This window comes from Dreissena polymorpha, chromosome 1, assembly GCF_020536995.1.
Source record: "Dreissena polymorpha isolate Duluth1 chromosome 1, UMN_Dpol_1.0, whole genome shotgun sequence".
Classification (NCBI taxonomy): domain Eukaryota; kingdom Metazoa; phylum Mollusca; class Bivalvia; order Myida; family Dreissenidae; genus Dreissena; species Dreissena polymorpha.
The window spans coordinates 204,184,071-204,211,292 of record NC_068355.1 but is presented as its reverse complement, the minus strand read 5'-3'; the positions used below and the strand labels follow the sequence as shown (position 1 = coordinate 204,211,292).

The following is a 27,222-nucleotide window of genomic DNA, read 5'->3' as shown; positions in this document are numbered from 1 at the left end:
AGGATACTACTTATTGTGACAGCTGTCTATGAAATATTTTTTACAGTCTTGAAAATAGTTATGTTTAAAAACAAAATCACTTGTATCAGTTTTCTGGAAAACATACATGCAAAGTAATTGTAAAGACGTCCTGAAAATGACCTGAAAATATTTGTATTAAGAGGAGTTCAATCACAACAGAAGATAGTGTTTTTTAGAAGCCATAATAAGAAAACGACAGAAAATGTCTCTAGGTAGCAAAAAGCTACCACAGTCATTTGCTACAGCATGATTATTATTAAGAATATAATCACTATGACTGAATTTTGCTAGTAACTATTGCTGAATATGGTAGAAATATTGGCATTAAAATATACACAACAATTTAAGAAGGTAATAAAAATGTATTTGAAATACCTGTGGTCAAGGTCAACACATTTAGAGCAGCACAGCTGACTGTGGTCCTGGCAGAACTTTGTTAATTTATCATGTATGTGAATATCGCATGTTGAAAGATAATTCTCCATTTTCTTAGAAAGTGGCCACTTCATAATATTTTATCCCTTCCATAAAGAGATTGTTTATTGAACCACAGACCATGCTTACTGTGAGAGTGAATACATTCTCCACAGAAAAATGTAATGCATTTTTTACAGTAAAATTGCATTTATTTGGGTATTATGCTCTACACAGATTGAACAACAATATTCTTTATCCAAAACATGTTCTTCAGCACCAGAAGACACAGGAAATGTTGCGATGTTTAATGATGAGATTTTAGCAAACTTAAATTAAATTGAAATGTAACGTCAGAGTATGGCTGTTAAACAAAGTTTATTTTTAAGAACAGTTTCAATTTTGTTTTGTAAGTCAAGCAACAAAGAATTAGATCTGAACACAAACCAAGCTAAGCTTCAAAGGACATTCATTGGTCTGATAACAGTATCTGATAACAGTGAACACATTAAGGATATCAACTGTCAAGTTACTATTGGCTCACATGACAGTCAGATTACTTTCAGCATTGGTAGGCAGTGAATAAGGTTGGTAACTATGCATTAGATTACATTAAACCTGATTGTTACACAGACCCAATGCCGTTGTTATACATATTCCATTCCCACCTCTGATCCTTTTTATACCTTGTTTAGATGTATCAATTTAGTTATTTTAATACAAAGGCTGACTAGGACAGTCTGGCCTGTAAATTGTGACAGTCTTTCGCCATGATGTCTGTTCTCTATACATGGTCAAGAAATGAAATGCTCAACAGACACACCAACACATCGACAGATCATTTGATCTGAGAGGGATAGGGGCCCAGGAAGACACCAATATATGCAAAGCATTATACTTTTGTCAAACGTTTAATTTCTCAAGGCCATAATCTCTAAAATGAATGTTTGAGGGCGGAATTTCATTTTATACCGCTTAGTAATTTTTGTAGTATTCTATATACAAAAATAAGCATGCAAACAAATTTATAATGAGCAAATACTTTTGCTATGTGAAAAACTACCTTCTTTTAAAAAAGTCTTGAGCTCTGAAAAGAAGTTGACTTTATTGGCATATCATTGAAACAGGCACTGTACATGATGATCAAACCAAATGATCAACAGCATGCAACTAGTATGATCAACATGATCAAAATTGTTCATCATCCATGTTGTATAAAATGGCTGTAAAACTTCACTTCACTTAAAACATTGACTGGCTAGAAATTTAAATCAAAGCGCTGAAGGCACTGAAGTTGTTCGCTGTTGTATAATCTTAGATGCAACTTAGTTTTCAAAATTATGTTATAGCTTTTTATTTTGCAAGTTTGAAATGAACACACCCCATTCAAATTTATAAAGAGTGTGTCTTAAAGCACAGGTTGAGATAAAAAGTTTTCTTCAAATCATTAATAAAAAAGATAATTGAAGCTTCATTTTGGGAAAACAGGGCTTAATGCATTTGCATTAATTGTCATCCCAGTACCAGAGACTCTCTTTAAACGAAAAACACCATAAAATCAAAAAGTGTCGTCATTGATTAGCTTGTGCGCATTGCACAGGCTAATCAGTGTGCACAGAGCTCCAGATAAGGTTTTGTGAATTCTTAACGTTACTACCAGATTTTCAAAAAGAATTCTTAACTCTGAAATGTTATTCTTAACGTTACTACTAAGTTTTGGAAAATAATTCTTAACTTTTCTAAATGACTTAAAAATAAATAATAATGGTTATTTTCATGCAAAATATAAAAATAAACATACAAGCAACTTTATTTATACGAGTTCAACAGTGTCTATTCAGTATTATACAATTTTATTTTTCAAATACCTTCATAGGCCCAAACTGTGCTTAGATTGCATGCCTTCGATGAATTTTTACATATTTCACAATTAAAAAGGGTCTCCCCTTCAATCTTTTCAACGATTAGCCACGGGAATTGTCCCTTCCACTCGTTCAATGTTTTTTTTTGTTTAAGTTTCGACCTGTCGTGTTGTGTTTTTTATAGTTTTTCCGACTGTGTCGGCAACTGAACATACAACATTGTATAAGATCTTTTTTATAATGTATTTCTTAACATTCAACTTCAGCTAACTTTGCGTACAATATGTTAAAAGCGTGTTTTGCACAGTTTGCAGTTTTTTAGGACGCTCTCTGGGCGCCGCCATTGTTTTTTGACAGATAGACTGTACACGCCGTTTTTATTTGAAAAAAAAGCGCTTTGTTAAACAAACCCGATAACCATTCTATATAAGCACCGAACAGATACTTTATACCCGAAAAGAACTCAATAAAAATCGATACGAACCGATGTAAACATAATATTCGTAACTTGATTTTGTAATTCTTAATGGTACGACAAGATTTTAAAATAAATACGTAACATACTTGAAAATAATTCGTAATTACGAAAATACGACCCTTATCTGGAGCTCTGGTGCACAGGCTAATCTTATTTGACATGCTTTAAGCCCTGTTTTCCCTGAAAGCAGCCAATATGTACAGAAATCAATGATAAATACTAGACTGGCCAATGTCGTCTTACAAGCTGGTAAACACTATTGATTAAATACACCCACTGCTGTAGTAGAGCAGACGCTCCTAGCATTCTTCGTTGGCATAAATTTACTGCAGGTAGTACAGACAGGCAGTGGTTATCGTTACTAGCGTTACTAGCGTAATAGACTAAAGCAGACTGACAAAAATGCCTCTCTACCTTAGTCGTGAGCTTACGCTCACAACTAAAAATAAACCAACATGACTCATGAGATATAAAAGGCGAATCACTTGACAAGCATACTCCGGTCTTGTTTACAGTTTTCTAATTCAAAGTTTACTTCATTTTTTGACAGACACTCAGGCTGTGCCACAAGAATTATGTGTTTTTTTTTAATGCGTATGTACTAACAAACTTCTAAATGCATATGTTTAGCCAGTTAATCATTTGATTATGTTTGGAAAGAAAATTTACAAATGATTTACATAAACCTGTAAAACATTTGTTTTCATATGCTAGATTGTTTTCCGTTTGAAAGTATCTTCATTCAATGCCATTGGAGTTCAATGCTGTACATAGGTGTACACAATATTGCTTAATAATTAACCCATTTGTTAGTTTTAGCAATGGAATTTCATAACTACTTCCTCAGTGATCTTTTGGACGCTTCCTTATCAGCCCTTTTTGATGGTGTGTCATATCTTCCAGTTTTTAATCTTACTTCCAAAAAAGGTCACTATCTTGAACAAATTATATATAATAACTGACTTTGAGCTCTGTTCTACGAAGAAAAATATGCTTTCTTATATGGTGTGAATTGTTTCCATTATATATATTCATTGATAGTATTCGTTGAAAACTGGAAGGAGTTTGCACTTCACAAGTTGCAGAATTCCACAAAAAGTATGGGATGCGGCAGGTTTAAATAGCTTAAGCACATTCTTGCAGGGAGAACTCAGTTTGTGTACTTATTAAATTTTGATAAAGCTTTTAATTTGAAGTAATTTACAGCAAACACACAACCTTTGAAATATCAGGCCACACTCATTAGAAGCAGTGACAATGACAAAGGTAACAGTACCAAAGGCAGCAACAACAGAGCAGGAAGCATGGTCATAATTAGCGTCAGAAGCAACATCAGAAATTGTATAAACAATGTGCAGCAATAATCGACAGCAGCAGCAGCATCAACAACAATGGTATCATCAGCAGAAAAACTGACAACAAGGTGTCAATATAATTATAAACTGTAGCAGTATTAGGACAACTTCCATTACCAGCAGCAGCAAAAGAAGTAGCAACAGTAAATTGTTTCTGTATAACTGCAACCATCATCATTGACAGCAGCACTTACAAAACAGGTAATGGCTTTGCCATAACATAGGATTGGCACTTACAATAGCGAAAGCAGTAGTTTAATGATATCACTTAATTTAATAAAGTAACAACGAGAGCCAGAAAAAGGAAAAGAAAAATGACCATGCCAAGAAACTAACAATTCACCAATTAATTAGGTTAATAAAGTTTGAAGCATGTCTTCCATCATAACTTACGGTATCAAACCGGATCGAAACCATTTTTCTACTTTAAATCAAAATTACATTTAACCAACTGGTCCACAATGCTATCCCACCCTGGGTCTTCATGTAAACTACTTAGACACAGAATTAAGGCCTAATAATTCCAGCCAAACTTAAGTTATCCAGTGCAAATAACTTTTTTTTTAGTAACAGTGTACTTCACCCCACTGTCCCCAAATGCAATCATTATGTGACCTACCTTAACACATAATTTCAGCACAATATATCCATCCTATCTAAAGTTATTCAGTGCAACACTGACCTTGGCCAAACGGCCCCAAAGAAAACCTAATAAAAAGAGCTGTTGCGCGCAAACATATTTAAAGACCTTGTTTGATCACCTCAAATGAATTTCAACTTGTGTCTTACTTTACTGACTTTTCTCTAAGTAACACAGGGGTATCATCATGTTCGGGCTCGTCAAAGTTATTGGACTTTGTAAGTGATTGCGTTAAAAACAACTGAACCAATGTGTAGTTTTATTTCAATATATGTAGACATACAGACTGAACCAATGTGTAGTTTTATTTCAATATCTGTAGACATACAGATATAAAGTTGTTGCACACAATTTCCAGACTTGTCTTAGAATGAAATGGGATTAAATTTGCTTAATTACTGGTCAGAGTTATTAGCCTTTGTCAGAGCCCACAAATGATAACACAAAAGACATGCGTGAAGTTTCAAATTGAGGGTCAGAGTTATAGAATTTGTAATTGATCTTACATAGTGAACTCAAACACATGTAAAATTCACTAATTAAAACCAATTATTAAAACCTAAATCTAATAACACTATTTTTGATACAATAATTGTTTGCCATTGATCAAAAATCAAAACAGAAATCTATGCAGTGGGACTTTTTAAACTTAACACTTTTTTTTGGCCAAAAGCTGGTTATCTTTACTGGTTACCTTACATCAATTTATCAGGCAATGTTTAAACAAGTTTAGCTTTGGCAAACAAAATTAGTCATGACAAGATCATGCAACTTTGAAAAATGTTACTAAATATGAAAGCAATGCAATCTGCTTGTCAAGAAAACCGACCACACACACTGTTTTATCAATTTCAATTGGAAAATTAATCTGATAGATATTTCAATTCAATGCTGTGTCATCCTTGGCTGTGATTTGGCAGGTCCACCTTTAAATATACACTGTAACTCCAATATAACGCGCTCCGTTATAACACTGAATCCAATATAACGCGGAGGGTGCTTGGATCCCATTTTTTTCTCCAACATTCCATTTGATTTCTGATTCAAATCCGTATTATGCAACTTCAAGTATTTTCAGACAATTCAAAGATGGCGGCAATCACATGTTGATTGCTTTATTCAACCGTCCGTTGAACCGATTATAATCGCCTCGAGGTTAAACAACACCGACAGCTAATTGGTGTTAATCTGTTGTGTAATGTCAATAAAGGTGTGAAAAACTCGCGTGTCAGTGTTTATTACATGTATTTTCTCATCAGAGCGGTTCAGTGTGATAATTTCCAAAAGTTAAGTGCAAGCGGGATAGTTATACAATTAAAGTAATTCAAAACGATTCAAACATTCTTACTTTGATATGGTTGCAGTTTGACTATATTAAATGAGCGGCTGTGAAATATACTGCCTACTGTTTAAAACAACTTTTTCTGTCATTTCATTATCATTCTAGTATTATGTCATTTAATCTTTCAGTTCGTGTATAAGAAATTAAATAATGCATACGATTTATTTACATGCGAACGCAGTGTACCGGTAATTGTTAACAGAGTTTCACTTTCATTTTCGCGCGATATCAGAAAGTCCCCGGGAAACACGTTTTTTGCATGCGTATGACGCAATAAAACAATTTTTTGTACATGAGTCGTATTGCATTCAATCTAAATTTAAAGTCGCTCGTCCAATGAAAGCTCTGCCCCATAATGCACTGTACTCTTAACACTTCTGAAAATGGCATATATGCGTACGGTTGTGTTTACGAATTTCTTAAACATATATCGTAATTAATGTTCAAGATTATTATTTTTTAAGTGATGTTGCTATTTTATTGGATTATCGGATAAATGTGCACATAAGAAAAGCGGTATGTATACTGTTATCGATACGATTCGGTTTTTGTATTTGCGTCAACACAGCATGGCAATATACATGACCTATATTATAGGCTATTCTATACCTGTTGTTTTTATAGCGCCCTGCAGAAAATGAGCTCAAAACCTATAACGCGGATCCGTTATAACGCTGTTTCGCGGCTTGGACCCCATTGACCGCGCTATATTGGAGTTACAGTGTATATAGGTCTTGGTCTTGGTGAAATTTGCATCCAAACATGACGGATAGTAAGGCTGCTATATGCCCCCTGCCCCCCCCCCCATTTAGGGAGGCAAAATCAACTTTCATCTTCATTTTTTTTGTAAAAAAACGTAACAATTTCCAAAAGTTAGTTTAAAACAGATATTTGCCCCATTCCTGAACTATTGAAAACAACAACTGATATTACAATATGATTACAGCTGCATTGCTTATCAGGCATTCAGCGTGCACTATGTTCGTACAGCAGTGCGCCTGAAAAGACCATGGTAAACTTGAGAATATTGGAATAAACTTCTTCTTGTTTCATCTCAACTATTATGTGTTTGATGGAAAAACACTTCCATATTGCATAACAGACTTCATTTTAGTTTCTATTGCATCTTTTTATATTTTTCAAATCATTGACAAGGCATTCAAAATATCAACAGTAATTATTCATTATTGAACCTTTTTACGAAGTTCCCCAGAATTGTGTAACTACCACTAAGAAGAGCCTTTATCAAGGGAGACAACTGTCACAAGAAGTGTGACTCACTTCAGGCTCTTGGAAGAAATAGTACTTGGCATTTTTCAGCTGGTATTTAATGTACATCTTTACAACCTGTTCATTTCTTTTAAATATTCTTAAATTATTTCATTGACATCTTTGTCTCATTCCTGCCAATGTTTGGCTTACAATCTATACAATTTTTTAAAATCAGATTTATATTGATGCTTATGTTTGTATTTTAGGCAGCGTTTTTCCAATTTGGGGGAGTTGGCAAGTCCCTTTTGATGGAAAAATTTATGAGGAATGTAGGGGAATTACATTTTTTGATAAGAACAATAACATAATTCTATTCTACTTTGTAATAAAATATTCATTTAATTTACCATACAGGGGCATTGACAATTAAACTGTGATCACCTATTTTTTAGTTTTGAGCATTAGCTCACGACTAAATTTTCAGAGCATGTTTTGCAAATCAGTATGTGCTCTTAGAAGCCTTAGCTACGCAAAGAACCTTAACTCATTATGCTAGGAACGATTACAGCTGCATGTCTGCACTGCAGACGACAAATGCTTAGGAGTGTCTGCTCTACTCCTGCAGTGAGTGTATTTACCAGCTTGTAAGACGACATTGGCCAGTCTAGTGTTTATCATTGGAATCTGTACATATTGGCTGCTTTCAGGGAAAATGGGGCTTAATGCATGTCAAATAAAAAAGAGTAGCCTGTGCACACTGATTAGCCTGTGCAATGTGCACAAGCTAATCAAGGACGACAACAGCGAACAACTTCAGTGCCTTCAGCGCTTTCATTTTATTCTATTTGTTTCCTTTTTGTGTAAAGGTAAGCTACGTTAGCGTTACCGATTGCTGAAATTGCCATTGGTGATTACAATTCCTGGCTGGCGATTAAAATTATCATTTCCATGAAATTGGCTATTGAAAAAAATAGACCCCATGCTTAAAAAATGCACACTCTAAATGCCTGTTTTCAGGCCGTATAAATCAGTATTCTTATAAATCGCCAGAAACATTACTAATATTACACAGATAACATCCTTACCGGAAAGGCCCCAGGGGATAATGACGACCGCCTAGGTAAATAATCCACATGGCTAATGTCTTAATTGGGCACGCTTTACACTGCAACCAGACTTTTCGAACATTTGGATTACTAGGCGATTTACGTGATAACAGAATCACTGAAGAGTGCCGTGTAATGATCTATGCTATAGATGTTACGATTCAACGTTATCGAATCGACCAGTACGGAATTGTCATTTAATCAGATGGGCGGAGTTATGGCATTGACATAGCAACTATAAACTAATTTCCCAAGAAACAACGAATTTGATTGGCTAAAAAAGTAGACAAGAGTAACTTCCCTGTATGGTAGCTATGTGACTTGAAAGACTGATTTAGAAAGTGAGTTGCAGATTTCGGGAAAAATGGATGCTGTGAAGGAAATGGAAAGTGGAAGCCACAGAAATTAACACAATTCTTTAGAAAAGATATCGGACATAATAATGTAAACTCACAAAATGACCAAATGTTAGGTTTGTGATCCGAGGACGTCTAGTATAGTGCAGACTTGAATGCAGAATCGGAAACGTCTACCTGTCAAGTCTAACGGTTTCGCCATAAGTCTCACGGTTTTAGATATCCAATGACGGTCTAATGCTAAGTAATTTCTCAAGCATTTCTTCAAAAACAAAAAAAATGAAAAAAAGTAATGTTTAGATTTCATAAAATGTTGTATTATTACTCCGAGACGCCGGGCTGTTTTAGTGGGGCTGTTTTAGTGGTTTCAAATCAAAATACAACATGTACAGAAAACTGTTTAACGGTGTTAATGTATCATTATCACTTCGCCACCGGTGTCTATGTAAGCAAAAAAAAAATAGGCTGCAAAATGTCAGCAAGTGGCTCACAAGTGAAGAAAAATTTTCAAGCAAAAAATGGGCTAATTTCAGACAAAAATAGTCTTAATTTTGCTCAGGAAATAGCCCCAACACGCTAGAGGTAGCAGAGCCCTTCATATGTGGAATGTTATGAAGAAAGATGAAATCTATTTTTTAGAATAAATAGGATTATACGCTTATATTCTACTTGTAAATGCAATTCTTTGTAACGAAGGCTAACATATAGTGAGCAAATACTTAGTTTATAACAAGAGCTGCGTTTGTGAATTACAATGCCCCCTACTTCACTTCACTACTAAAGAGCAACACAGCAGAGAATCCTAATTGAAAACATCATTACAAAGTTGCGGTCCATTGATATTTGACAAAGTTATAGGCCTTTGACAGTACCCCTGTATGATGAGACTGAAAGTTTTGGAAATAAATCCGGAAGTGTTATTTTAAAGAAAATTTCTTATTCCAAGGCCCGTAAATTCGTCCAATTGGACCGGAATAAAACTCAAACTTGATCTGTAAGTCAAGTTAGTAGACTCACACACCAAAATCAGGTTAATTTCTGCAAGCGTTTAGGAACAAGAGGGCCATGATGGCCCTGTATTGCTCCAATGCTGAAAAAAAGGCTGAAACAAATATTCTTGCCATGTGCAAATACTTAAATATAGGCCCTATTTAAGCACATGTACACTTTTGTGACCCCCTGGGCTGGGTCAAATTTAACCCCAGGGGCATAATTTGAGCAAACTTTGTAGAAGACTACGATATCTCACTACATACAAAATGTGGTAGCCCTAGGTCCTAGAGTTAAGGACAAGAATATTTTAATAGTTTTCACAAATAATAGGGATGGCATCGAATACCTATATCGGTATTCGAATATTTGCAAATCTATTCAATTGAATATTCGAATATTTGCATAAAACGGCTGGATTGATTTAACTTCTAAGACTCAGTTTCGTATCCAATAGGGATATTAAAAATAAATTTACACAGAAATATAATTGAATATACAATTGTTGTATTGAGAAATAAAAAGAAAATGTAGCTTAATTGTAGAAAAAGCCTATTTAGGCGAAATATATCAGAAAAGAGTGAAACTTGTTCTGTGTTAACTTCAATTGTTTTGTAAGTTATATCCGTTTGCTGAATACAAGGCAGTTTATTAACATTGCTATTGAATAATTTTATCCCTGTTGGCTTATAATATTATCAATACTGTAATTGGGCACAAATAGAAGGAAAAATATCAGGTCATTGAATTTTGTTTTTATTTGAAATTTTAAAGTAACGATAGCATGAATGTTTATTTAAATAAACATATCAATAAGGCATGCAAAGCACACCAAACATTAAAGAATAAGAAAAGGTTTATTAGATGTCACCACATACATAATTTGGTAGCCCTTGGCCCAATGGTTATGGACAAGAGAATTTTTAAATTTTTCGCAAAATAGGCCCCATATAAGCGTATGTTCAGTTTTGTGACCCCTGGGCAGGGTCAAATTTGACCCAAGGGGCATAATTTGAACAAACTTGGTAGAGAACTATAAGGTGTCACAACATACCAAATTTGGTAGCCCTATGCCTTATGGTTAAGGACAAAGGATTTTTAAAGTTTTCACAAAATAGGCACTATATAAGCATATAAATGATTTTGTGGCCCCAGGGCAGGGTCAAATTTGACCCCTGGGGCATAATTTGAACGAATTAAGTAGAGGACTCATATGTCACTACATTCCAAATTGTCTAGCCCAAGGCCTAAACGTTATGGACAAGATTTTTTTTAAAGTTTTCACAAAATAGGCATTATATAAGCATATGTTCAATTTTGTGACCCCGGGGCAGGGTCAAATTTGACCCTAGGGATAAAATTTGAACAAATATGGAGAGGACTATTAAAGTCAGTATATACCAAATTTGATAGCCCTAGGCCAGATGGTTATGGACAGGAAGATTTTGAAGTTTTCACAAAATGGGCCTTATATAAGCATATGTTAAATTTTGTGACCCCCCAGTGCAGGGTCAAATTTGACCCCAGGGGCATAATTTGTACAAACTTGGTAGAGAACTATAAGATGTCACTACATACCAAATTTGGTAGCCCTAGGCCAAATGTTTAAGGACAATAAGATTTTTAAAGTTTTCACAAAATAGGCTCCATATAAGCGTATGTTCAATTTTGTGACCCCCAGGGCAGGGTCAAATTTGACCCAAGGGGCATAATTTGAACAAACTTGGTAGAGGACTATAAGATGCCACTACATACCAAATGTGGTAGCCCTAGGCTTAATGGTTATGGACAGAAAGATTTTTAAATTTTTAACAAAATAAGCACTTTATAAGCATATAATCAATTTTGTGACCCCTGGGGCAGTTTCAAATTATACCTAGTGGCTTAATTTGAACAAACTAAGAAGAGAACTATTACATGTCACTGCATAACAAATTTGGTAGCCTTATGCCATACGGTTATGGACAGAAAGATTTTTTTAAGTTTTCATACAATAGGCCTTATATAAGCATATATTCAATTTTGTGTCCCTCGGGGCAGGGTCAAACTAGACCCCAGGGGCATAATTTGAACAAACTTGATAGAGGACTATAAGATGTCACTACATACCAAATTCGGTAGCCCTAGGCCCAATGGTTATGGACAAAGGTTATTTTTAAAGTTTTCACAAAATAAGCACTTTATAAGCATATATTCAATTTTGTGACCCGCGGGCTGGTTTCAAATTTTACCCCAGGAGCATAATTTTAACAAACTAAGAAGAGAACTATTTCATGTCACTTCATACCAAATTTGGTAGCCCTAGGCCATGCATATAAGTTTTCCCACAATAGGCCTTACAAAAGCATATGTTCAATTTTTTTACCCTCAGGGCAGGGTCAAACTTGACCCCAGGAGCATAATTTGAACAAACTTGGTAAAGAGCTATTAGATGTCACTACATACCAAATTTGGTAGCCCTAGGCCCAATGGTTATGGACAAATGATTTTTAAAGTTTTCACAAAATAAGCCCTTTATAAGCATTTTTCAATTTTGTGACCCCCGGGGCAGTTTTAAATTTGACCCCAGGGGCATAATTTGAACAAACTAAGAAGAGAACTATTACATGTCACTACATACCAAATTTGGTAGCCCTATGCAATACAGTTATGAACACAGATTTTTAAAGTTTTCCCACAATAGGCCTTATATAAGCATATGTTCAATTTTGTGACCCTCGGGGAAGGGTCAAACTTGACCCCAGGGACATAATTTGAACAAACTTGATAGAGGACTATAAGATGCCACTACATACCAAATTTGGTAGCCCTAGGCCCAATGGTTATGAACGGGAAAATTTGTACAGTTTTCACAAAATAGACCCTATATAAGCATATGTTCAATTTTGTGACTCCCGGGGCAGGCTCAAATTTGACCCCAGGGGAATAATTTGAACAAATTTGGTAGAGGACTATTAGATGTCTCTACGTTCCAAATTTGATAGCCCTAGGCCCAATGGTTATGGACGACAAGATTTTTAAAGTTTTCACAAAATAGGCCTTATATAAGCAAATTTTCAATTTTGTTACCCCCAGGGGCAGGGTAAAATTTGACCCCAGGGGCATAATTTGAACAAATTTGAAAGAGGTTGACCCCAGGAACATTCCTGAGAAACACAGGACCATGACATAAGCCCCCCTGGCCTTTGGCCAGTGGAGCTAAAAATGTCTGGAAAACTGTATTCAAGAGAAAAGTCCATGGCCCGAAATGTTGCCAAATATCAGTGGACCTGAAGGAAACTCTCACTTGATATAAAAGTCATTTAAGTAAATAAAATCACACACTTTAAAGTCATGTAAAGATCTGAAAAACGGTTATTAGGGTGAACATTTCCAAGGCCCAAGGCTCAAAACTTTGCCAAAACTCAATGGACCAGAACAAAACTCAAACTTTATCTGTAAGTCATGTAGGTAGACTCGTATATAAAAAATCAGCTAAATATCTTAAAACATTTTGTAAAAAACCTCTGGAAAACAATTATTATAGTGAACATTTGTAAGTCCAAACCCATAACTTTGCCAAAAATCAATGGACTGGAATGAAACTCTGGTATGAAACACTGCATCTGTAAGTCATGTAGGTAGACTCACACACCAAATATCTAATCTTTATCTGAAAGTGTTTAGGAATAGGAACAAACAAGATGGCTTGAAAGGCCCAAAGTCGCTCACCTGAGATAAAAAAAAATGACCTGTTCTTTGCAGCCCAAGATATCAATGGAACAAATGTTCTAACCAAGTTTCATGAAGAATGAACAACAAATGGCCGCCTGGCGGCCATGTTTTTTTAACAGACCTGAACCAATTTTGAACTCTTCCAAAATATGTCCAAATTTCATGAAGATTGGGCAAAAAATGTGTTTTCTAGACTGTTCACATGTTTTCACTATATACATTAAGAAAACTGCCCCACCCCCTGGCGGCCATGTATTTTCACTGATCACTTCCATTTTCAAACTCGTCCGAGACATCCACATAACTAATGTTTTGACAAAATTTCATGAGAATAGCAGTGTTTTTTTTGGATGAAATATTCCGCGTTATACGGCCCCATTCCCCCATCTCTAGAGTATATATTTTTCCCCCAAATATTTGAAAAATCCCCTCTCAGATGTGTAATTCAATTTTAATCAATACCTCATTTAAATACGTCTTTTGTTACGAATTTATTTACTATAATTTTCCTGAACTGCTGAATCCGCGTGTTTACTTTCTATAAGCCTTTACAACTTTACCGCAAACCGTACGTAGTTCACTATCATGACGTTCACTTTACGACATCTACCGCAAACCCTACCTATTCCACCATGTTGCACAACAGCAAAAGCTATTGGAAAAAAAAATTGACAACAAATCTGTTTTAACTTAAAACAAGAGGGCCAAGATGGCCCTGAATCGCTCACCTGACTAACCTTGCCACATCAACTTAAATTCTATCAGACCCATATACAATTCCAAGCCAGATTTAATTAATTAATACATTCTGACAAAATTCCATAAAGACGTGATGAAAACTGTGACCTCTAGGTCTGTTTTTCAAGATTAACAAGAGATGTGTTTGTCAAAAACACAATGCCCCTTATAGCGCCGCTTTGAAGCCATATATTTGACCTTGACCTTTCACCACTCAAAATGTGCAGCTCCATGAGTTACAAGCAACCCCTGTTAAATTTTAAAATTTGTCATACATTAGTTTTATTAATTTAGCTAGATAGATATTCCAAAAAGCTTTCCAAAACAGTTTGAATTGTTAAAATATCCCCACCCGAAGAGAAGTTATGACAATTTTTGTCACGGAAATTTTGTCAATTTATTGGAAAATATTGGTACTTATAACAACATGGTAAATGCGTTAAATTGCAGCACCTTCACCTTATGTTATTACTGAAGAAATTGACATAACTTTTGTTCAAAAGGAGATGTTTATTACTATAATCATCATGTGTGCATAACAAAAATAAACAGTTTACAACAAACCATTTATAGAAGTACATACATCATAACTCAAGCACATGTTCATAAAATAAGCATATGATCAATTTACATTACATGAGCACATGATATCCTGAACATACATTTTAGCAGAAGGCCATAATCCACATTATGTGTGCATAACAAACAAAAAACAGTACAACAAAACATTTATATATATACACACATCATAACTCAAGCACATGTTCATAAAATAAGCACATGATAAATTTACATTACATGAGAACATGATATCCTGAACATACATTTTAGCAGAAGGCCATAATCCGCCTCAACTTCAATCCAGCCCAAATCTTGAAAGCACGTTTGAAATCAAACTTATCCATTGGTGGGCTGTCTATGGACAAAATCAACAAGTTCTCCAAGTTTTCAATTTTAATAGAATTTCTGAGGGATGTTGAATGTCAATTCCCTTTCTACCAATCAAATTAACTACATTCTCATATATGCTCTCTGCATTTGCTCTTTAAAGTTCAGCCACACCTAAAAAGCAAGTATGTGGCAAAGCCATTCCAAACTCATCAGTTTTCAAAAGTCTAACATAGGTCTCTAAATTTTGCTTCACTGAAATGTCTGTACTCTCATTGATCATGATACTGTACTTGCATGATGTCTGTATCTTCTGGAGAAGATCACTCCTCAGAACGTCTGCCATACAGTTTTGAAATTCCTACACACTGGAGCTGTGTTCATATGATGTGTGGCTGTCAACTCGAAGGTCATTGAGCTGGGTTGCACCCTGAAAATATATTAATACAAATTTGCATCCTGAAAATATAATTTATGATTTCAAGTATATTTTGCTCAACATTTGTAGCAAACATAAACAAAATCAAATTTTATCAATCAATTTAAAACAAATAAAACTTGTTTTGAAGATGTTTTATTTATTTTTTTACCTGCAAGACACACAATCTGTTCAGGTCTGGAGATGATGTTCCAGAGATGATGCGAGAGTATGTTGTGCAGCAAAGTACACATCCGTCATAGCAGACACTACAGCCGCTTCACTTTGAGATATTGCTGCAGCCTGCGCATTTGTCATTGATGTTTTCAGACTTCAAGCTCGTGAGGCCTCTTTGCGATCTGAAATAAACAAAATTAAATATGCTAAATTTCAAAACAAAAAGCTCATTTTGAAAAGTGTCAATATATATTAATTATGAACATAACAAAATATTTTTGGTATTTTTAATATATTATTAAAAATATAAAAATTGTTCATGTAAATTCATTTTAATATTGATTATCATTTTTTTTTATTACCTTTTGATTTTTCGTGTTTTGAAATGTTGTCTTTTTTCAACATACTACACTCAAAGTGAATGAATTTGTTTTTGAAACTGTATGCATATATTTTGCAATACATTGTTTTTGATTTTGCATTTTAGTCTAACCACTTGAATTCCGAAAGCCAAACATATTTGAATGATCTATTATCAAATTTGATTTTTTTTAGACCGTGTTATTAGATTCGTCAAAGTCCAAAGGACGCTTATTGCCTATGGTCGCCATAATGGCGGTCGCAATTTCCGACATTTTCGCCAAAAATGTCAAGGGTTTTATACCCGTTCATCTATTGTCATTCACAATTAAATCACATTTAGCCTTTAATCATTACAAACATTATGAACTTATCAAAATTAATATCAATTATCAACTTCTTTACTTACGTTCATTGTGTGACTAAGTTGATAATTCGCTAACGGCTTTTACTCAAATTGATTGAAATTGGCAGCAATCTTTAATCTTTAATCAGATGTAATTGTTTATTTAAGCCGATAAGATGTACGATTACACCATTGCTTTGTTTTCACACCAGTCATTTTCCTTTGTCTCGATGACAGGTTCTTACAGGTGTAAATGCCGACTGCGTATCAATTTTTCGGGTCAATAACACAGCGATGTATTGAAGCACAGTCTACAGCTGAAAGAGTCTATTATCTTGGACCGCATTTGTCAGGTAAAAAATCGTTTGCCGAATGTTTTAGCCAAACGATTATTTTATTCGCTTAATTTGCTAAATTTTCCCCATTGGCCAATCTGGCGAACCACAGCGGGAGCCCTGTAACGATTCAAAATCACTTATTATCAGGATAAACATTCTGACCATATTTCATTAAGATCAGATGAAAACTATGACCTCTAATGACTACACAAGGTTTTTCTATTATTTGACCTAATGACCTAGTTTTTTGACCCCAGATGACCAAAATACAATCCCAACCCAGATTTCATCAAGATAAACATTCTGACCAAATTTCATAAAGATTGGATGAAAACTATGATCTCTACTGTCTACACAAACAAATTGTTGACAGACACGCACATGCACGCACAATGGACGCCGGACATCACATGGTCACATAAGCTCTTCGTGACAGGTGAGCCAAAAAGAGATGCCAAAGGATGTTCTACGAATCTCAGAACCTTCGGAAATTACTCCCTTTAGTAACCCTGAACAGACATTGCCATGGAAGGACTCGGACGATTTTACACAGCAAAATGTAACATTAACTGAGTCAGCATCGTCAACGTCTTCCCTGGAAGTAATGCCAGGGCCGTCAATGACGAAATTGGCAACTGAATGCTCGGAGCCAAGTAAAAAACATGCCCAATATTGCATATGTTTATATAAAGAAGACAAAATAACAAATACAATCTCATTTATTTGTTAAAACACTGACTTATTTAAGCATGATAAATTCCCAATGTTTTCCAAAAATGAGCCGTTTCAACGAAGCAAAAATTCCAAAATGGACAATTTTGTCGATAAAAAATTCCCAATTTGGTCAGACTCCTTTTCCCAAAATAGGCAGAAAATCCTCTGGGCAGAGGAAACCTTGAGACATACATTTTGAAAAAAGTTTCATTAAGAATGGGCATAATATGTAACAACACAATGTTTTAATATAACCATGTAAGAGAAACTGCTCAGCTCCCTGGAGGCCATGTTTTTTTTAAACAGCCTGTTACCGCTTTCAAACTCGACCGAGATTTCATTGGGAAACATTTTCTGACCAATTTGCATGACGATTATAAATAAATGTGCCCTTTACTAAGTTAAAATTGCAAGTTGTAGACAAACACCGCACAACAGACAAAAGGGGATCATAAAAGCTCACCATGAGATTTGTTATGTGAAGGTGAGGTAAACATGTACATTATGTACAATAACTCAACATATTTATCTTAGAAATTACAGACTGGTATTCAGTGGCATGAAAGCTGCCATTTTAAGAAGAAAAATCATCCCAATAGATGTTATGCTAGAAACAAGTATAAAAATGAAGTGCAAAGAAAGTAGTTATTACCTTATTACTTACATATAAACATGTGTAAATGTATCAATGTACAGTCAAACCTGAATTCAGCGGTCAGTCAAGGGAAATTACCAAAGTGACTGTTGTCCACAGGTGACCAATGAATTCGGATCACAATTTTAAGATGGTTGGTCAGTTGGTTGTATTGCTACTTCGTTACCCCACCCAGTCGTTTGCATACAGTGTAAAACAAATGCTCATAACTAAGCATAATAACAGACTTTACTTAAATTGAATAATACAGAACAATATCTTATAGATTGATTTAATTTCATTTTGTTAAAATAAATCATTGACTATATCAACGCTAGTATACTTGTTAACTCCTGCATCTCATTCATTCAGTAAATAAAGTTTGTCACGTGCCTTTGACGTCAAGTCCGTACAAGTCTAAAAAGCGGATTAGCTGTCATAAATTGAAAGTACGGTCTAACTGTACCGTTCTCATTCAAAGAAAAAATTTGCAAAAATTGTGTTAATTTATTCGTTCGCAAACACAACAATTATCACTCGCAACAATAAAAACAATTCACTCCAGGCTAAAAAACTCGCTAATCTTCTTTTGAATTCTAGAACACTTGACCCGGTGCGAAAAGAATTCGTCTTCGAAATTTCATGCAATTTCATGATGGAGTCAAGCATTATTTGGTTATTCTTTGACAAAGCAATGTTCTTTAAGTGATCGATGTACTGGCACGTTTCGCTGACGAAGCAGACGGTGCTGGATGGTGGAAGTGCAGAGTACTTATTAGAACTTATCATTTAATAAGCGATAATTACTTTCAACGTGTGACAAACGCTGACATATTTTTTTTTGAAGATACTCCGACAACTATCCCCGGAAAACAAACGTTCTTAACACCTTATTATTTGTTTACTCCCAGCGGGCCGCTTTTATTATATCAAAGGCAATAACGGCAATCAGACGCTATAACCACAAAATAGACGGACAAATGATGTGCTGTGTTTTTTAATTTTCGCCACTTAAGATGACTATCGCGTGACCGTTTAATTAAGTTCAAACGTAAATTTCCGAGTGGAATATAGTGGCCGTTGGCCATTATGAACAGGAGGCCGTTAATTTCAAGTGTAATATTAAGTGTTTTTCATTGGGGGGATTCCAGACTGACCGTTGTCTGCAGGTGGCTGTTAATTTCAGGTGGCTGTAGGTCAGTTTCGACTGTATACCAAAGCACATCATTTAAACTGGAGTTTAAAAATTCCATAGGTGCTTATTATCAAACTAACAGCATGTAACCTTTGTGTCAGGACTTCTTGCTTGCCAATTTGTAACCTTTACAAGAACACTTACTCTCTGAATCTGAATAATACAAATTTATTCCTATACAAACCAGAGCTTGTCACAGTAGTGCCAAATCCCTGCCGAAGTGTGTTTGCTTGTAGGACAACATTTGTTTTAGAGAGTAGAATAATATTTGTAAAAACAAATTAAGGGAGATAATTCATTATGCTCCGGACAAAAATTTACTTTGAAATTAAATAAAGGGATATAATTCAAACACTAAGGTAGATAGAGTTATGGTTCTTAATCACTGCACTTCTCCTACTTGCCATCTGTTTAAGTTTGAAGTTTAAAGTAAATCCCTTCAGTAGATTTAGAGTAATGCTCCGGACAAAAATTTACTTTAAAATGATATAAAAGGGGAGATAATTCAAAAACTAAGGTAGATAGAGTTATGTTTCTTGGTCACTGCACTTCTCCTAGTTGCCATATGTTTATATTTCAAGTAAATCCCTTTAGTACATTTAGAGTTATGCTCCGGACAAAATTTACTTAAAATTTTTTATAAAAGGGGAGATAATTCAAAAACTAAGGTAGATACAGTTATGGTTCTTGGTCACTGCACTTTTCCTAGTTGACATCTGTTTATATTTCAAGTTTCAAGTAAATCCCTTCAGTAGATTTAGAGTTATGCTCCGGACAAAAATGTACTTCAAAATTATATAAAAGGGGAGATAATTCAAAAACTAAGGTAGATAGAGTTGTGGTTTTTGGTCACTGCACTTCTCCTTGTTGCCATCTGTTTATATTTGAAGTTTCAAGTAAATCCATTCAGTCGATTTAGAGTTATGCTCCGGACAAACATTTACTCTAAAATCATATAAAAGGGGAGATAATTCAAAAACTAAGCTAGATAGCGTTGTGGTTCTTGATAACTGCACTTCTCCTAGTTGCCATCTGTTTATATATTAAGTTTCAAGTAAATCCCTTCAGTAGATTTAGAGTTATGCTCCGGACAAAAATTTACTTTAAAATCATATAAAAGGGGAGATAATTCAAAAACTAAGGTAGATAGAGTTATGGTTCTTGGTCACTGCACTTCACCTAGTTGCCATCTGTTTATATTCTTAGTTTGAAGTAAATCCATTGAATAAATTTGGAGTCATGCTCCGGACAAAGTTTCAGCTGGACGGACAGACGGACGGACAGAAGGACAGGACCAATTACTATATCCCCTCCGAAAAAAAATTAAGCAGGGATAATAATCTGTTTCAAGAAAGAACATTCAAGTGATATTATGGGCATCTAACAGTTAATAGGTGTCTATCGCAACCGTTGTTTATTTTTGGTGTTTTCACTTCATATACACTTGTATTTGTTAATGCAGCATCAATATACTAAAACATTATCCCCGAAAGAGAACAAGAGAACCGCTTAGGGGGTGCCAACGCTCAGCTGCGAAAGGTTGTCAGAATTATTTTTATTTATTTAGAGGTCACAGTGACCTTGACTTTTGACCTAGTGACCCAACAAGAGATGTGTTTGTCAGAAACTCAATGCCCCCTACTGCGCCACTTTGAAATAAAATTTCTATTTATCATGTGGCAGGTTTAGACATCTCCCTTTAAAGCTTTATTACTTCCCTTGGATTTTGTTTAATCCAAATGGGGGGGGGGGGAAGGGGGGAGGTCTGTAGGCAGTTAAAAATGACCAAGTCAGACATCACTGACAACCGAGGCCTGTGGTTTATCAAAGAGATCATAGCCAGAGTTCATCATGTATGTATGGACATAAGTCCACTGGTATTTAATGAAAACTAGCATTCACAAATTAGAACAGGTAAGAAATGATAATTATATCAAGAGATGTGTTTGTCAGAAACACAATTCCCCCAGAAATAACTTGACAAACCCATTTTACTGAAGTCGCCTTTATTACAACAATCAAACACAGCTATGGGTTATGAAACGAAGGCACAAGTAGTCATAGAGGTTGGTGTGTTAACACAAAACTTGCAACTTTAGCCATACAAGTGTACAACATATGACGAAAAGCTTATCGATGCCACATAAACATACAACATAAACATATAAAAAACATTAACTTTCCTTTTTTACCATTTATCCAGTAAGATCATAGTCTTTGTCAGTGCTGCAACAATACGCCAAAAAGCGTATTGCAATATATTGTCAGTTCAAAAACCTGTATTGCAATATATCGCAATATATTGCTAACTTGTACCAGAATTATAACTCGCCAATTACCCGATTATCCCGTATATTCCAGTTTTAAAGCAAATTCTGGTAAATATTTACTATAGAGTGTTCAAGAATAACACGAAACACAAACATTCGCCAATTTTCTTGGTATGAAATACATTTTTGCATTTGATACTATTTAAAGATGCGATAAAAATAACGTCATATCGGGTGGTCTTTTTCCCACTGAACACGCATAAATCGCCTGACGTGATGTTCCCGTTTTTATACAACACAAAATACACCCAAACTTCCCATGCAACGTTCTACATGTGTGCAAAACAATATGCGGATTGCGTATTGCGATATATACCATTATACAGGTATATTGTTGCAGCACTAGTCTTTGTAGATTAATTGGTATGAATTTAAATTAATTCTATAGTTATATATTACTTCAATACATTACATCATGTATTATTTTACGTAAATGTGTTTACAAACAGCTAAAATTCATTTTTTATAAGAATAGATGCTTGAGGTAACATGAATATCAAGATATACATTGGTCAAACAAGTTTTGACAGGTTGTTGGGCCAAGGGTCTAATTGTTTTGGAAAGTCTTTTTGCAAAAATCAAGTATGCTTGACAGGTTAATATGATCTTTGTTGACCTTTCAACAGCCAATAAAACATTAAAGAAATGTCCTGACAGAGGACCCAATCTAATGAAATCTAGTTCAGCATTGGCCAACATGATACTTTTAGGGATGCAGCATTTCAAACCAACTAATGAGAGCGAGGCTTTTATAGATCATTATATTGTTGAGCAGATACACACATCAATCAATATATTGCGTGCTTGTCCCTGTATTGTGGGTTCCATTCCTGACCTGGCCTCATAACTTGAGTGGTCATTAAATTATACTATGGTGATTTCTACAAAGTTACCAAATGCAAAATGCAACACTGCATCCCCTATGTGTATGCTACTTTGCACATGCAAAACACAAAGAAAGAGAGCGTTTTTCGGCAGCCAAAGTAAGATACAGAAAGAAAACGTCTCTACGTAGCAATTACCTACAAAAGTCATATTCCACAGCATTATTTTTATTATAAATATAATCACTATAACTTAATGCGGTACAATTATTATGGCACTGAAATATACACAATAATGGAAGATGGTAATATGTATTTGAAATACCTGTGATCAAGGACAACACATGTATAGCAGCATAGCCGACTGTGGTCCTGGCAGAACTTTGTTAATTTTTCATCTTTGTGAATATCGCATGTTAAAAGATAATTCTCCATTTTCTTAGAAAGTGGCCACTTCATTATTTTATCCTTTCCATAAGGAGATTTTTTATTGAACCACAGACCATGCTTACTGTGAGAATTAATACATTGTCCACAGAAAAATTTATTGCAATTTTTACAGTAAAAAGTAGCATTTATCTCTGTATTTTGCTCTTTGCAGATTGAACAACAATATTCTTTATCCACAACATTTTCTTCAGCACCAGAAGACACAGGAAATGTTGCCATGTTCAATAATGAGATTTCAGCAAAGTTAAATTAAATTGAAATGTAACGTCAGAGTATGGCTGTTAAACACAATTTATTTTAAAGAAAACTCTTTCAATTTTGTTTTATAAGTCAAGCAACAAAGTCTTCGATCCAAACACTAACTAAGTAAAGCTCCATATGCCATTCATCAGCCTGATACAAGTAAACAGTTTAACATTGTGAGCTGTCAAGCAACTATTGGCTCAGACTATTGGCACGTGACATTTAGATTATATTCTGCAGTGAATAAGATTTGTAGCTCAAAATAAGATTACTGCAAACCTGATAGTTACACAGACCCATACAGGTTATATTATAAATGATAGTCCCACATCTGATATTTCCACAAAACCATTTTATTGTTTCTTTTCTCTATTTAATTTTTTAAACACAATATTCCAGTTTAACTCTAGTAATACAATGCAATCTGAAATAAACAAAGCTTTTTGTGAAAACTGCTTTAACAAGAGGGCCGAGATTGAACATGATTGCTCACCTGGGTAATGCCTCAGTCACAAATAATCCGGTCGCCGGCCGATGTGTCCAATATCCAGGCATCGGGAAGACTGGACACATCAGAGCCGTCCGCCGTCCGATGAGTGACAAAATTTAAACCCTCAGTCACAAATAGACACCGATCACCGTCCGATCAGTGGCCGACGTTTTTTTCCGCTCATCGGACTGGCGCCGGCCGATGATAGCACACACATCGAGTCATTTTGTAGCATCGGGCGGCGTCCGGATTAATTTTTTATATCACAGTTTGCTTTACCTGACATCGGGCCCGGGAAGGAATCAAGTTAAGATCGAAAAAAGATCGGACGATCAACGAACGGTTATCGCCCGGCGTGCGCCCGACATCGGATTCATTGTACATGTATCATAACGAGCATCGTCCGGCGTCCGTCGGGCATCGTGCGGAGGCCCTCCGGCAATCAGACGGTCGCCGGCCGATGTATTTGCCTCTGAGAAATACCTTTACTTTTGCCGATACACGTTCAATGAATCCGATGTCGGGCGATCGCCGGGCGATACCCTTGTGTTGATCGTCCGATCTTGTTTCGATCTCAACTCGATGCCTTCCCGGGCCCGACATCGGGTAAAATTTTAAGTGAGACTTAAAATTAATCCGGACGCCGCCCGATGCTACAAATTGGCCCAGTTTCCGTGCGATCATCGGCCGGCCGCCAGCCTGATGAGCGGAAAAATACGTCGGCCGCTGATCGGACGGTGATCAGTGTCTATTTGTGACTGAGGTATAATAGAGCAAGGCAAATTTTGAGCACATGCGCATGATTTCAACAAAGTTTGTCAAATTCTACAATCCGATGTCATATACCAAATATCAAAGCTGTGTGCTATGTGGTTTCAGCATACATGCCAGACCACCCGATCTTGGCGGGACAGTCCCCCTTTTTGGATATTTGTCCCAGTATCAAAATATGAGACAATGTGTCCCATCATTCGTACACAACGACGTACTTTCTAAAAGTTAATAAAAAATTTTGCTATTCAAATCCTGTCTTGCCTAAATTTACCATCGCTTATCCCTTATTGCCCCCTATTAACAAATCATTAATTTTCTAGTACTCGAGTGCACCAGTGTTGTTTTCGACCACTTCTCAGCAATTTATTGTAAAATTATTGATTTTATCAGGCATTTCCCCCATGGTGTTTATATGAAAGGGGTCGCTAATTGCTATCTATAGATGAATCGTGGTGAAATAAAAGCCATCTGATTTTCTATGTCATGTCCTTATCAAGTCCAGCAATACTAGTACGCGGTATTCTATGTACTGTGAAACCATTATTAATCGTCAGGCATTAATTTTCGTGAATATCGTCAGTCGACCGATTGACAAATTCAACATCCTTACGAACAATAATGCCCCATATTTGAAAAAATTTAAGACTGAATTACCAATTGCATGAGGAACTTAAATCCAACGTAATCCACGCATACATACTCCGTCTGTTGCGTTATCAAGATAAATCCAGTTTTGAAACAAAGGGGTGTAGGTATACCGTGTACTTAACTGACACATGAAATATCTGTAAAACGCAAGTGCAGTACAGTTGTATCGACTTCGTTGACTTCGTTTAGGTAGAATAGTAATGCTTAGCGCTCATTGTTAACAACTTTATTACCTATTGTGTGTATTGTGTTTTTCAGTGTTGCTGCAGATTATAAAGCCTCTACGCAGCGGATCCGGATCAAAGACAATAAACGAAATTAAAAGATGATAATGTGTGATCAACACCTGACTGATATACATTCTTTGCATTGATTACAAATTAATACAGAACATAATGATTTGTGTTTGGTTGTTTGAGTTTAACTACAATACAGGTGTGAAAATAGCATGTGTTCATCCAAACGTAGGGCAATTGTTTACAGGAATTCACTTTTATTTTCGCGCTATTTTCAGGAAATCCTCGGGAAGCATGTTTTTCGGATGACTGAATATGACGCAATAAAACATTGCTTTGTATCCTGTTGCATTCAATCTAATTTAAACTCACTCGTCTATTGGTTGTTACAATTAAATCTGAACTTTGCTCTATGAAACCGCTGTCCCATAATGCACTGTTAATGTTACACTTCCGAAAAATGGAAATACATTTGCTAAAATTGCTAAATTCATTGACATTATTAAAAGTGACATTTCAGACAAATTACTGTACTTAAAGTGATCAAATATTAACGATGTAAAACTCTTGAATCTTTATTGAAAACTGAACAAATAGTTTGCTAACACTAATTATATCCAAAACAATTCGCACCATCTCAAATTTGCGACGATAAAGGTAAGACTGTTATCAATTTGGTCATGATAATAAATGAATAAGACCAACTGGCAATTGGCTTCACTGTTTCAAACACTCGTTAACGGTTATTCGGTCCCACTAATCCGCTAATCATAATAAAGATACACTAATGGGGGCCCAGTACTGATCAGCTGATAACAAAAGACTAGTATATGACATGTGACAAACAGGCCCCACCTCCTGCAAGTGACTCTAAAGTGTCCTCCCTCTTTTCCCACTACGATTTTTTCGCCACCGCGATATATTTCGGACATGTTTTACGAAAACTGACTGAAGTATTTTTAATTTATTTTTGTTTCAAAGTCAGGAATTGGCGAATTTAAGTGCTGACGAAAACGTTAATTTTTCACAAATGACCAAATTTTGTGCTGGCGAAAATAAATGGTTTCACAGTATTATTTTCATTTTCAACTGACTTTTGGAAAAAAAATGTGTATATCTTGCATCAATCTAAATTTAGAGTTAATTGATGATTTATAGTTGAATAAAAACAGTGCTCAATACGCGCACATCACGTTACATGATTTACACATGTTCATTGGAATGGATTTCATAAGATGCATTCCCCACATTTCTCTTTATGGCGTCATCCGCATAGTGCACATGTGCGTTTACTTTAGGAAAATGTAGAACGCTTCTCTTCATGAAATTCTAAATCACATTTTTCGTCTATATAGGCCAGATATTATGTGTTTTTGTAAGTAATATACACTTGGAGACTTTTCTAACGCAACACTTTCCAAACTTGAATATCTCAGTAATTTGTTAAGAATTTGATTTAAAGTTTCACATGTGATCATTATAATACTTTCTGAGCAAGCTCACTGTGAAATCATTCATCCTTGAAGATCAAACGCTTTAGCACATGGGGTGTGAATGTTTTCATCCATTTGCATGTGGAAATGGTGAAACGCAATATTATTATAAATTTATTTCAATTTTATCAATTTAAGTGGGTTCTTACATCAGGATAACATAAACCAGTTTTAAACAACAGTGCCAAACTGTCACAAGATAGGCACGTTTGAAGGTTTTGTACAACTTGATTACTTAATACCTTGGCCCATATTTGAACTTGTCAGACCTACATATTATCAAGACACAACTACTGACCAAATTTGTTGAAGAAGGGATGAAAACTACTTCAATTAGAGAGCAGACACCATGCTAAATGCCTGAAATGCACTAAGTGACCTTGTTTTTGACCCGGCATGACCCATATTTAAACTTGACCAAGATATCATTTAGACA

At 35.4% G+C, this 27,222-nt stretch overlaps 1 protein-coding gene across 1 annotated transcript in view; it reads right to left on the bottom strand.

Moving 5' to 3' along the window:
* LOC127864706 (uncharacterized) overlaps window positions 1-23,292 on the bottom strand; it is a 73,684-nt gene extending 50,392 nt beyond the window's left edge. Inside the window, exon 1 of the mRNA XM_052404599.1 lies at window positions 22,778-23,292. Coding sequence (XP_052260559.1) covers window positions 22,778-23,121 — 344 coding nt within the window. The 5' untranslated portion in view covers window positions 23,122-23,292. The remainder of the gene's footprint in view (window positions 1-22,777) is intronic.
* Window positions 23,293-27,222: the final 3,930 nt, after the last annotated feature.